The sequence below is a fragment of the Canis lupus genome, chromosome 34 (assembly GCF_003254725.2).
Source record: "Canis lupus dingo isolate Sandy chromosome 34, ASM325472v2, whole genome shotgun sequence".
In the NCBI taxonomy this organism is placed as follows: Eukaryota; Metazoa; Chordata; class Mammalia; order Carnivora; family Canidae; genus Canis; species Canis lupus.
This window is the reverse complement of record NC_064276.1, coordinates 14,172,378-14,186,757: the sequence shown is the minus strand read 5'-3', so window position 1 is coordinate 14,186,757 and position 14,380 is coordinate 14,172,378. Positions and strand designations below refer to the sequence as shown.

The following is a 14,380-nucleotide window of genomic DNA, read 5'->3' as shown; positions in this document are numbered from 1 at the left end:
CAAAGTATTGTGGAGGTTACACAGCTAATGAAACTACAAGCAACCCCGGGGGGTGTCTGATCCAATTTACTATGTTCATTTGTAACAGTTCTCTCTATATTGGTTGAATGGGTTACAGGGGAATTCCTACCCACAGTCTTAAATGTTAGATCTGGCATACTAGAGATTAGTTCCCCTACTTTGTCCCTTCCATTTTGCCTTCACTGCCTCTGGATTGACATTACTAGAGGACACATGGGGCTTTGTAAAATCTCCTTTGCTGGTGATCAAAGTGGACTATGAGTGGTCCTGAAAAGTTAAATCCTTTCCTACTTAGAATTTTAGAAAAATTCTCTTAACATACTTCCCAAATGATGAGAATACCTATGGAAGCATTAAAAAAAAAAAAAAAAGTCCAATTATACATACAAATCAATATCCCAGAACACACACACAAAAAAAAATATCCCAGAACACCCAAACCATTCAAGAAACAAGAACTTGTATGAAACAGGTGGCATACTCATGCCTATATATTCTAATTCTAGATATTGATAAGATTTTCTCTGCTAACCTTAATTTAACAGAAGCTTTGAAAAGGGTCTCAAAGGCAGGTAGAAAACCACTAATTGGAAAAAATCAGGTAACAAGCATCTTAACACAAAGGTAAAACCCTAAAAGCATGCTGAACTGTGCCACACTAAAAAGCTATATTCAGCCTATTGAAAATGTATGCCTACCTTAAAACCTTGCATCAGAAATAATTCTTTAAAAAATTCACTCAGGCAGAATGCTTCATTTAAAGAGTTGACAAGTGAGGTTTTAAGTTTCCACACTGGCTGAATACAGAATTGTTTCAATGGGAGAACAAATATGATAGAAAAAATTTAAATTTGAAGTATAAAAACGTTATCTAAAATGCTTGAATGGGTTTTTGGTTATAAAAAGAATCCTGAACTGTGAGTAACCTTGAGTACCAGGAAACTTAAATGACCTAAGCTCTGCTTTTTGTCATTGGCACTGTTGTTCAGAGTACAGTGTGTCTGCTTATAGCCAAATGTTGCCTTAGCAACAGGTCTAGGAAGAGCTTCTATCCAGTGTTACAGATTATTCCTTACCCAATGAAAAGGTCCATGGTCTAGTGTTAAGGTATAATCTGAAATGTTAACATTTGCTGTTACTTTAGTACAGCTGCAATTAATGGAATTTCTACAGTAATGTTTACATTTTTCTTTACAACCTGAAAAGGGCAGGTACAAAAGTGAAACTCAACCAGGTCGAAGCAGCATAAGCTCCAGGCAACAATGTAAACTGGTTTATCTACAAAAACTATGGGAAATATTTTCTAATACCAAAAAAAATTATCTACTTTTGACAACTCAAGTTAAAAAAAAGGTACAAAACATTTGGAAAATATTCCTGTTAATTTCACCCCAGGAAAAACATACCAATCACTGAAACACAAATTTGAGCTCTTCACTAGTATACTTAGTAGCAGGACTTTGCATACAGTTTAGTTGTGAATGTCTGGTTTAGGTACATAGAAACTCCCAATTCTGTACACCAATACCTACAATTCCGAAATTATCAAAGAAATAGGCAAGTCAAATGGACTAGTGGAAAAATCCTCTTACGAAGATTATAGCCTGCATTATAGTCCATACCTTATTTCAGTACTTGAAGTAGTGAATATAGAAGGTACAGACGAATGTCAATTTAAGCAATCCACTGATAATAAACCCTTCTTTAAAAATGATCATACTTAGAAATGTTTTGAGCAACACTGAGCCATAGGAAATTGCCACTGGGTCTAAAATTGCCAACTATTGACAATTTTGTATGGTTCAACATAATTTACTTATTTTCAACCAACAGTTGAGTTCAACTTCAAATTACTACCATTTGCCAAATTTTATAGCAGACTGATTGTTGCTTTATTACAGATCCTGAAAACGCAAACGTTATTAAAAGTTGTAACTACTACTAATTCAAGAACACTTAAGAACTAAAAGTTTTAAAAAGGAGTCACCAAATTCACTATACCAGATATCCTTATAAAAGTTAACAGGGAGCCAAACCATAACACCAAAGATAAACTAAGTGAGGCTTCAACCAAACATCCTTTTGCATTTTGAAATTTTGTCAAACACTTATATCCAGTTCAAATCCAAGTTCTTTAAGGTCTTTCTAGAAAATCCAAGTGTAGGGCAGCCCATGTGGCTTAGTGGTTTAGCGGTTTAGCACCGCCTTCAGCCCAGGGCATGATCCTGGAGGCCCGGGAACAAGTCCCACATCGGGCTCCCTGCATGGAGCCTGCTTCTCCCTCTGCCTGTGTCTCTGCCTCTGTCTCATGAATGAATAAATAAATAAAATCTTTAAAAAAAAAAAAAAAAAAAGGAAATCCAAATGTAAAAGTTTCCTTTATCCTCATTCCATTATCAATCTCCACCATCTGCCATAGGACTTACTGCATTATAGCTAGTTTTCCATTCATCTGCCCTCAGTAGACCAAGTTTATTGTAATAACCTAGGAAAAAACTAACTAGGTTGGTTTCAACCTCAAAAAAGTAGAAATCTGTGAAGACAAATGGTACTATTTCCCAACCTAATTGCAACATTCAGTTAATATACCAACTCCGTAGTGACCTTTCTCAAGTTACTCATTAGACTCACAGCAAATACAAAAATACCTGTGACTTAGCATAAAGGTAATGGATTGAGCTACAGAAGAATGGCTGCCATGGAGAACCGGAATACAAAAAAATGCCAGCTACTTTTGCCTCTTCTTTACTAGCTTAGTGTATGTCCTTAGGTTATTTTACTTGCCTACATGTACCACTGCGTGTGGGTTTTTGGTTTTGTTTTTTTGCAAAATCATTTAAGCAATCTCCCATAACCTGGTTCTAAGGAATGCCAGTAAGGTTTTCATGAACTTATCAGTTTGATGTGCTGCTTCTCTTAACCTAGGACTACTTAAAATCTGATCTACCCCTATTATAATTTTACCAACAGTAACTGAGCTATCAACAAAGACCCCTTTATACCATTTTGCAAAAGTTTTAAGCCCAATGAAGTCTTTAAAAAGGTGATGCCAGGGAGTGCCTGGCTGGCTGTCAGGAGAGCAGGTGACTCCATCTGAGTTAAGTTTGAGTCCCACATTGGGAACTGACATTACTTAAAAATAAAATCTATAAAAAGATGATGCCAAACCCAAGAATACTAGGTTTCCCAAGGCTCCACCTGTGGTTTCATGTAAGTATGCTGAAACAATGTAAGGACTACATAAGACCTTTATACATATAAATTTGAGTGTCTTCTAGCATGTCCTAACTTACTAGTAAGTTTTCCCATAGCAACATCTAACTGGTGTAGTAGCCAAAAAAGATGCACTCCTCTCAAAATAAATCAGAACATATTACTTCTGTTGGGGAGTAGTAGGCTTTTCACTTCTTGATCAGAGTATATGGTATTTACCCCCCCCCCCCCAAAAAAAAGCCTATCTTGGGAGTGCCTGGGTGACTCAGTCGGTTAAGCATCCAATCAATTTTGGCTCAGGGAAGCATCTCAAGAGGAGATCAAGCCCCAGGCATCAGTCTCTGTGTTAGGCGTGTGGAGCTGGATTCTCTCCCATTCTCTCTCTGCCCCTCCTTCCCCTCTACTTGGGGGACTGGGGGAGGCCTATATGGTTCTGCAGTACACAAGACAATAGGTTTAGTTATTAAATAATAAAATCTTGGTTCTGATTTCCTAGAATATGGTTATTCTAAAGAACTGCTTGCACTATTCTAGGATGGTTTTATGTTACTTTCTCAATAAAATATGAAAGGAACTTAATGTATCTATTCCATATGAAAGGAAATGAGAACTCATTTTTTCTTTTTACCATATTTACCAATTTGGGAATTAATGAAAATTCTCATACCTTATAATTAATCTGTAACCCTGTTACTGAAAAGAACAAGAGTTTTACTTCTAACCTTTGATGGTTAAAAATGTGTGTGGGTAAGATTTTAAAATGAGAGTATGAAATTATTTGGTGCCATTATTTTAAAAATGCAAGGATTATGCTATTCATACCACATCTGAACTTATAGTTACCAGGGTTTTTTAGGAAAATGCATTTAATACTATCACATCTTAACTTCGGTGATAATAAATTTGAGGTGTCGGGTTATATGTACACTCACATGGCAAATAATACATTTTTAGCAATACTTTGAATTGTCTGTTATTATAAATTAACTAAAACCAATTAAAAGTTTTATGCACATAACAAATTAAGACAAATTATGCACATAAAAAATACTTTTCAACACCAAGGGTTGTCTTTCTTGCTCAGTTGCCTATGCGTTATTATTGGGGGGACCCCTCCAGTAAACCCACTTTGGTATGACCTCACAATTATCTGCGTAATTACTCTATCATTGTTATTCTGAACACACTTTATGTGAAGTCTTTATCTTCTAAAATTAAGCCATGTGGCTAAAATAAATACAAAAAAACCTACAATCATTAGTATGACAGCCTTCAAAATTATTTCCTTATAGAATCAAAAACCAAGTTAATGGTCTATTTCTTATTTTAAAATTGCTCACCATTCTTCTTCATAAAAATAATTTTTAATAAATTATCAAAGACCAAATTCTGGATTTTACCCCATAGCCTTCCCAAAAGTTGCCTTTGTAAGTTTATAAAGACATTCCTAATAAATATATGATCAATTCCCTAAGCCAATCTACCCCAAAAGACTAAATTTTAAGTGCTAAGATTTCAGAGGATTCATAACAAAATGATTAACTGACCAATTAATATTTTAGTACTATTTATGAGCAAGTATAAATGCTTTTGAAAAAGCAATCAAGATGACTATTCTAGGCCTATTACTAGCTCCAGCTACTTTGCTACAATTGTTATAAAAAGTAGAAAGTTAAAAATCAGCAAATGGAAGATCAAAGTTTATTTACTACCTGCATACAAAAACATATTGCACATCAAACAACCAAAATCAAAAAAAAGGGGGGTGGGGAGAAAAAGGAAAAAAAAAAAGAAAAAGGAAAAAGGAAAAGATACTCTACTGAAGACTAACATGTACTTTTATACAGAATAAACCTCCTGGAAATTGATCTTTTCAGTAGTTCAGGTTATGTCTGAAATGGACAGGACTAATTCAGCTTAGTGTTTTAACTAAAGCTATGTTTGATTTTTAAATACTGTACACTTTAATAAATAAACCAAACAAAGCCTCAATGTAGAACAGTCACTGCCAATATCACCCAGTGTCCCTGCAGATGAGAGTTTAACAAATGAATTCCAGTGGTCTGCAGATTTTCCCCTACATACAGCATTTAAAAAAAACACATTAAAACAGACCAGTTTCCAGACTAAACTAATGGAGAAATTACAATTCAGTGCAAAATATTTTAGACTGCATTTCATTCTAGTTTTCCTCAGGTGAAGAAGTGGTTGCATATTATTAAAAATGTAACAAAAGCAGCTAATGCTTTCATAAAGATATTAGGGATCCCACCCCACCCACCTCCCCCCATCTCTGCCATATTTTGAAAACAAAATAACATTTCCTATAGCCAGCAACTTTTTTTAATGTTACATATACTATTCTCAAGGCACATCTGATGATATATTTTATAACACAGTAGGTGTCAAAGTATGTTTAACATATGATTTCTTCAGGATCCCTCCCCTTTCTGAATTCCAAATGGAGGAACTGAAAGTGCGATGTAAAGACTGGCGATCCATATTCTATCTTTGGCAAGCTTGTACAAGCACTATTGTAAAATGTAATGTAAAAGAACTGTAAACTAGGAACTTCTTCAGTTTATGAAACACCATTCAGGACTGCTGCTTCTTGAGTGTTTTCTTCTTTTAAGGTATTAATCTTTTCTTCTCCTGGAGTACGCTGTAGCTTAGAAATTTCATCGCCAGAAGCACTAGTTGGGCCATTTATTGCCTTTTCTGAAGGACCATGCTCTTCAATCACATCTTTTGCCTGCCAAAGGGAGACAACTTTTTCAACTTCTTTATAAATGAAATCTACAGCTGAGGAGGAAAACAGCTATATAAACATTAATTAGCTAATAAATCATTTTAGTTTCATAACCACTGGATCAAAGAATTAAAATGTTCTTAAATTTTCAAAGCATATACCAATGTACTCCACTTTTTTCATCTCTACCTAATTTAGTACCTAGCAGTACTAAATCAAAGGAAGAATCTATACTTGTTTACTGAAAACTTGAACCTAATTTAAACCACTGGAAAACTCATCATGTAAAAGACACAAAGTTAACACCCTAAGCACATAAACACCTATTTTACTCACCTTTTTTTTTTTGAAATTCACATTTACATTTCAAATCCCTTAAAGCATTTAAAGAATTGAAACTTAAAAGGTCTATATCCATCAATGAGAAGAGGTATATAGCCTATTGCTCCCCCAAAATTAAGCCAACAGTCTCTGTGCCCAATATGTTTGGGTAGACTGAATTTTACAAATGCTATTTGGAATTCTAAATGAAAAGTATTCCAGGCTCAAGCATGCATATCTTCAGTTACCTGGGGCCAAGAACAAAATCAAGAGTAGTCTTTAAAATATTGTCTAGTTCGGGAACAAGTGATCGATCATACAGTAAGTAAAAATAAAGCTAAACCATACAAAAAACAAAACAAAACAAAACAAAAAACAACAAAACCTACAGGTTAAATTCTCCTTACCATTTCTTTCTTGTTTTTAGCCAAAGTTTCCCTTGGGAGGTTTCTTTGTCTGCTCTGAGACTCAGCTCTAGAAATATAATCTGCAACTGTGACTGTTGAAGATGAGAAAAAAATTACAGGTGTTGAAAAAATATTTCTAAAGTTTATTTATGGATAAAGAGTAATTTTACTTTTAAAATAAACTGATGGTGGGTAACCCAATTTCAAAGTTTTAAGCAGGGTACCACCTCCAACCAAAAACAAAACTTGAAAAATGTGCCTGTGATTTAATGGTGACAAGAGAAAATTCCAAGCTGGAGATCCAAGGAAGCCCAGATTAAATCTGCTTTCACAAGAATCCAGCCATTTCTTCTGGTTGACTCTACAGTTGTGGGATATAAAGTTTGATATAGAAATCCACAACCAAGAATAGGAAATGCAGCATTCTAAGCCCAGTGTTTGCAACTCTCAGTGGGAAAAAAAATGGGGCATATTTGGTGCAATCATGGTGTGCTATATATATATATTTAAATTTGAAAAGTTCATCAAAGATATAAAAGACTTAAATATTAGTCGGGTTAAAAAAAAAGCACAAGATATCCAAATGTGGTATTTTTTGGTTCCTTTTTCACATTTCACACTAGAAACCATTCTGAGTGATCTAAAATAAAAAACTACAAGCAAACTAAAACCACCCTAAAAATGTGAACAATGATCCTGGTGGGGAAAGGGCCACCATTAATTCAGTAATCACCTCTTCCCCACTTCACGATCTTTCAAGAGACTGACTGAAGCGTATGTGTGTTTGCAAGGAAAGTGGATGGCAACACTGATAGAAGACTAAAAGCAAGCTAACACCCTTGGGCCAACCCAAGTGCAACAAATGATCTCTGTTCTACAGGTACTCTGGCCTTTATACCTCAATCCTTTCTCTTTAGGACTTACAACTTAGAATGATTTGGAGAAGTAGCAAAATAGTCGCTCTCTTTCAAGGAATTATTTTCTCCCAGAAACTGGTGAGGAAAATCTCTGATTATATGAAATATGGTATATTTTAATTTATAGGAGAGCAAGTTAATACAAAGAATGAAAACTCAAGAAAATTTTAAAGTATTTATTAAAAGTCACTAGGGGAGAAGTGGCCAATCAAGTTCAAATTATATGAAAATAAATCACTTTGATAAAGAAGCTGGATAGTATTTACAATTCATTTTTTGTGAACATGGATTACCATAAAACTTTTATTAAGATCCAAGAATTTTCTGAAACTATCAAGTGAATCTTAATCTCAAAGAAACCACTGAATTCAGAATATAAACAATTTATAAGAAACAGCACTAAAGAGGTTTCCTGTCTAATAAAACTGCCTCTTCCAAATTTTAAGAAACCTGGTGCGCTCATTTTTGGAGCTTTAAAAAAAATCATTTAAATCCACTCTCAATTTATAAATACAGTTAATAATAGTTTCCAAAATTGAGAAGAGGCATACTATCATATCCATTTCATTATGATATCTACATACATGGTGGCAAAACCATTAGATCTGATTCTAGTTTGGGGAGCACCTTAATGAATTCATCCGGTTTCCATAGTTCCACCCTCAGTGACACCTGAACAACCCAGCTACTTGTACACACATATTGCTAAATTTGAATATTTGATGGTTCTTAGAATCGTCATCCACTTCTTCCACTATCTACACACACAGAAGAAAAAACAAACCCTGCTGACTCAAAGCCTGTCTACAGCCAATCCTTAAAATACTAGCCATTTAAAAGGACAATAAAGATTAATAAATATTTAGTATCTAGGAAAAAATATAGGGATTTGTGCAGCATAATTTGGACTGCAGAATTTCTAAGGGTCCCAGGTAAATCAACTGGACACAAGTGCAGAGTCCCATTCCAAGTATACTAAGGAATATTCATTCACTTAATTTATACTAAAGAGGACAAGAAATTTTGAGCAAACGAGAGCAAAATGATTGTGTGTATAAGGGAATGTTGATATTTTTAGATGAGGCAACTTTTCTAGAAGTACTGCCAGGGGCAAGAAGAAAATGATGTACCTGTTCCACTAATGCTATCTTAAGGGGCTTTTAAAAGTTGGGGGGAGGGGAGAAGGCAGGACAAGAATTTCTAAACAGGAAAAGCAGCAATTCCAAAGAACAGTAAAATAGGAATAAATGCAGTATGGAACACAAATCATCAAATCACTGGACACCCCAAATTACTCAGGTTTCACTTAATATCATGCAGAAATGTCTCTACCTCTTCAACACCACTATGTCTTTTATGTCCACTGACTTGGTAATAAACCACCATTCACAGAGTTAACAAATTATGTTATCTACCCTATGTTAACACCCCACAATGATAGCGTGAATTTTCTTATGTATAAAGTATGGTAGAAATTGCATTCACTGCCATGACAACTTTAAACAATGTAAATATGATCTCTCGATCTAAAGAATATTTCTTTCTAACACTACAAAGAAAGTGAAAAGAAAGGAAAACAAACACTTTCTGGAAACCTTCTATTTTGGACAATATTTAATTCCTTTTAAATTTACAACTATCTTTAAAACATGAACTTTTCTTCAAGAGTGGGAACACCTTTAACCAGTTTTCCCAAATGTCTCTACCACCACTAAACTTAAAATATTAAAGATACTTGAATTTACATTCTTTATTTGGGGAAAACACACCCAAGAATTTGCTTTGGAAAGAATGCAGAAATTGATTAGTTTAAAAGGGGTTTATTTTTGGTGCACAATTTCTTCATTGTGAATATACACGTGATTCTCTGTATACAGGAAATGGAATTATGTTCAAAATAATATAGACACAGCAAACAAGTTTCTTTGAAGTTACTAAAAATTATGACTACTTAAACATTCTAAAACTAATAAATAAGTATTATTAATTTGAATAGTTAGTAGGTGTAAGGGAAAAGGCATCACACTACAAAAAACAAACAAAACATAACATGCATTCCTCTTATTAGAAAAAGACACTTTCAAGTTTTTTTCTCATTTATACTTTTTTTTTAAAACTGTGGGTACTAAAGTTCCCACAAAAATGAGGTGCTGAATCCAAATATAGTAAGCAGCACCATGCAAAAGTTGCCCAGTTTTGCCAATCGACCTCAATCACAATCTACAACATAGTCCCTGGGGTGGCAGGCCCAAACTCAAGTATAAAGAATCTGCCAAGTGGACAAAATAATGGTTTTCTCAACAGTATTTCCATGGAAAAAAAGTAAGACACAACATTAGTTCAATTAGACAGGTTACTAAACATTTACGGAGTGAAGGAAGAATGCATTTTCTTAAGAGTAGTAGTCTTATTAGTTGAGTAAACAATTTATGCAATGCACATCTTTGAATGTATATGCACACATGTGTACATGTAAGTATAATATATTTAGAAAGCAGACACATGACATTTTTTCATGCTGGTGACCTGGCGTTGTCCACAGGTCCACTCAAGTTACCTGGCTGTCTATCTTCTGCCTGACCCCTGAAACGACGCCTGCGGCTACGATTGCGTCGCTGGGGTTTTTTTTCACTATCATCTGTAATTGCAAAGTTTACCATGAACTATACTGACAAAAACAAAAACAAAACAAAAAAATTTCTTTCCTTCAAAGATTTAAGAAAGGGTAAGAGAATCGTTTAATTAAGCAGGGAAGATAAAACAACATACATTACTGACAAGAAAATAATTTTGTAGTTTTAAGCATTTCAAAGAGATTAAAAATGGAATCATCATCATCTGGAAATTAAGAGGGTTTTAACTCTTAATTGAACAAACTCCACAACTTAATTATCATCATTCAGGAATAAAGTCTTCCTTTCCAATACAATTCAGGTTTCTAAGCAAAGTTAACATTTTAGCCCTTTGGAAGTTAATCCTTACTCAATATACATACCTTCACTAGTGTCGTTTATAATAAATTTTAAAGAGGCAGCTGAAAGCCCAATTTTGGTTTATGAACAATAAGCTGCCTTGCAGTTTGACTATCTGTATTGATTTAATGACATCAAAGGGCACTTTAAATAAACCCTTCCGGTTGCAAATAATTTGGCTATACGAATCTGAGAAGTAGACACTTCAGACAGACACAAAGCTATCTACCTTGTTTGAAGTAAACACTAAGAAAAAAATCAATATGCGAATTGCATTACGTTTGGGATTTTTTTTTTGAAAAAAGCATCATACATTAATATTATACAATAATGTATCTTTTCCCTAAGTGCTTACATACCTAGCCCATTTTCATTAACTGAAGCTGTATCAGATTCAGTCATCCCATCCATCAGAACAGCATCTTCATCAGTCCTTCGTCTACGAGACCGCCTACGACGGTTAGTACTGTGATGAGATTCGCTGGCATCAGTGTCTGCAGTCTGATCAGATTCTGTATTATCAAGTAAGCTGTATGGATTGCTGTCTGGATCTTTGAGCACTATATGCATGTCAGAGGCAAGAAATAGTCATTTAAGAGAGCTGCAGTCATTAGTAATGTTTTGATCTATATTGAACTATATCTATTAATGATAAAGAAACTTCAATTCTCCCCCCTATATTCTGTATTCAAATGTTTTCTGTATCACTATTTTTCCTGGAAAACAAACATGAAGAACTCCAAATGGCAATGAAAAATTAAAGATGAGCTTATACCCTCAGTTTCCTACCATTTGACTTCTTTTGAAAATTTATTAGAAAATAGTATATTGTTACATGGTATTTTTGACACTCACAATTTTAGCTAATCCTGCCCAGAGGCTAGAGAAATGAAAATGAAGAGAAATAAATATTCAATTTTGTCCCCTTTATGGAGTTCAAGGTGTTGGCTGCTTCTTTGTACTAATAATGGATTATTCCCAGATAACTCTCAACACCTGCACTCCATGGCATAACAGAAATGTTACTGAACTGAAGCAATCAAAACAAGTCTACACAAAAAAAGCAAACTAAAAAAAAACTTCAAATTCTAATTGGTTACAGGAAAATACAGAAATGAATGTTGACTAGTACTCCCATCTCCAGAAAGAGAAGGCAGGGTAAGGTGGGGTGAGGGTGGGAAAGGGAAAGTTTTAAGATATAATTTATAAGAAAAAAAATACCCATCTTACCTATGTGCATTTATTGCCTCCACCAAATTATAGTAGAAATTCACCTAATCACGATTTTTCCTTTCTAAGTTTCCTTTGGTAACAGCTAGCAAGCTAGCATCTTTGCAAAAGACACTAAGTTTATCCATTAATCATAAGCACTAGGTTAAAGTACATTTATTGTGCAATTCAGCATACTACAACTTTATAAACCTTGGTAATAGCATTGTAGTAAAATATAAAAAAAAAAGTACTTCCCTAAATATCTATAAACTAACCTTAGGGCTCAAAGAATATCACTGGAACTAGAGTACCTTTTAAAAAGCCCTAAAATTTTATGATTTGTTCCAGATTTTTATAGGTTGTGAGCACGTGTGGTATACATTTAATTATATATATGTTCTATAACATTTAAAATACTATATAAACTTTCAAGTGGTATACAGTAAAGATATGTAAAGGTCATATTCTGATATAATCTGGTCACATTTGGCTGACAATTCTTTCCCCAGCCCATTATGCTAAACAAAAACATTCTGGCAACTTCTACAAAAAGACACGAGTAAGAAGTTGCTTATGCACCTCAGTTCTCAGTCCTCTAAATAGCCTTTACAGCTCAATTTCACAAAAAATTAAAAAAATTTTAATTTCACAAATTTTGTTCCCAAAATAGTACATAGTACAGCAAAAAGTCTTCCCAGTTAATTTTCAATGTTAAGTATATAAAGTTATTTAGATTTCTCTGTGCATTAGAATTTTCTGGGTCTGTCTAGCAAAAAGAAATAAATAACCCAAATATTCTGGAGAAAAATATACAATCTAATTTATTATATAAGCCCTCCCCCCAAGAAACTAGAGAGAAATCTTTGACCATCAAAACAGAATCAGCCAACCAAAATTTCTCTGACCTTAATATTCTAGCTAAACTTTCACTGAGAAACACCCTAGAGAGTTTCTCCTTATCTTGCCATATGCTCCACTACTTTCCTCATGGAAAAGACACTTCCCAAAACAGGTGGCCTTGGGAAATGGGTTAACTTGTATAAAGTTACACTGTTTACAAAGTAAGGATGCTGACATAGTATATAAAAGACTACCAGAACTGATGGAGGATTTGCCACCACGTGGTCCACCACGACCGCGACCCCCTGAAACACTTCTCCCTCTTCCTCCTGGGCGTCTCCTGCTGTCACGCTGATGTCGGCTCTCTCGATCATCTTCTCCTGCCAATGACCAATCACTCAGCTCATCTTTACGCTCAGATTCTGTTTCAGAGGGGTTAGACAGCTCAGAGTTTGTACCTTGGGAAAGAGAACATAAGCCAATTGGATTCCTATTTTTTTAAAGGTGAAAAAAAGGAGTGAAATTTTCCAAAATTATTTCCTACAAACCATTATTTAATAATCCTAATTGGCTGATTAAAAGAAAGCTAAAAATTTTTTAATCAATTTAAAATTTACTAAGTAATAATCACACACTAATATTACACTAGTAATACAGGATCTACTAGTGGGAGATTAAAAATTGGTCCAGATGTATGAAATAGAGCCAATATAATATTAAAGACAACACAAAACATTAATATCCAAATGCAGTTAAAATGGGGAAATAATCAAAAAACTTTGCCCTTTTGGTTTTAAAAACAAATTACTATAATAAAAATAACTGCTACCCAATATTTAAAAACAAATTCAATCATATTTAGAAAAAGGAGTAGTCTTATTATGTAAGTGTACTCTCTTCCATTATTTCAGTGATTTCCAGGGAGCATTTTTTTCCCATATTTTAACATTTCTGAAATCACAGTTTCTTGTAATTGATGGTCTCTCATAAATTAGAAGTGTATTTCTAGTGGCTATACAAAAACTAATTGTTTTATGAACAATAGTGGCTTAAATTAGAATACACTTTTTGAAATCACAGAACAAATTTTAAGAATATTGCTGAGAAGACAACTTTACCTTGACAAGAAGAATTTGTGACTAACGGTTTACAAGACCATTCTTAAGTTTCCAATGACCTATTTTAATATTGACCTTTTAAAAATTTAAACACTGCAAATATTCTATAACAGTTTGCAATATTATTACTATTATATCACAATTAAAGTGTCAGATTTAGATGACTCAATCACTATAATACTCCCACTTCTATTCTTTAATTCTGGAATGCCACTTCTACCTCCCCTCTCCTTTTTATCATGTATCCAAACTTATCTCCTCCAGAGGCCTGTTCAATTTCTAGTTTTAGATCAGTTTACTGAAAACAGACCTCTTCTCTCCTTTTATTTCCTTAAAGCAATATGTATCTATCATGCAATGTTGTCATGTGTTGTTTTCCATTTTTTTGCCCTTTGGATTTACGTCCCACATGGTCTGTATTTAAATGGTAGAGCTTTTTTTCTATCACTAAATATCCCAGACATCTAACAATATGCTTAACAATTCTCTCTTGATAAATGCTGCATGATTTTGAAGGTCTCTTGCTTATCTATTCCCAAATAAAAGTGATTCCATGATAAACTACAAGTTCCTTACATTAAACTCTAGTCATCTGATGATGAAAGTAAAA

The 14,380-nt window shown here is 34.0% G+C and overlaps 1 protein-coding gene across 6 annotated transcripts in view; it reads right to left on the bottom strand.

Moving 5' to 3' along the window:
- Nucleotides 1-4,921: 4,921 nt before the first annotated feature.
- FXR1 (FMR1 autosomal homolog 1) overlaps nt 4,922-14,380 on the bottom strand; it is a 62,158-nt gene continuing 52,699 nt past the window's right edge. For 2 of the 6 annotated variants that reach the window (XM_025451580.3, XM_025451582.3), the window contains 5 exons: nt 12,907-13,110; nt 10,960-11,160; nt 10,186-10,266; nt 6,712-6,803; nt 4,922-5,986 (listed from right to left, as the gene is read on the bottom strand). In XM_025451580.3, coding sequence (XP_025307365.1) covers nt 5,816-5,986; nt 6,712-6,803; nt 10,186-10,266; nt 10,960-11,160; nt 12,907-13,110 — 749 coding nt within the window. In that variant the 3' untranslated portion in view covers nt 4,922-5,815. The remainder of the gene's footprint in view (nt 5,987-6,711; nt 6,804-10,185; nt 10,267-10,959; nt 11,161-12,906; nt 13,111-14,380) is intronic. The other 4 variants (XM_025451581.3, XM_025451583.3, XM_025451584.3 and 1 more) reach the window with 2 other exon arrangements.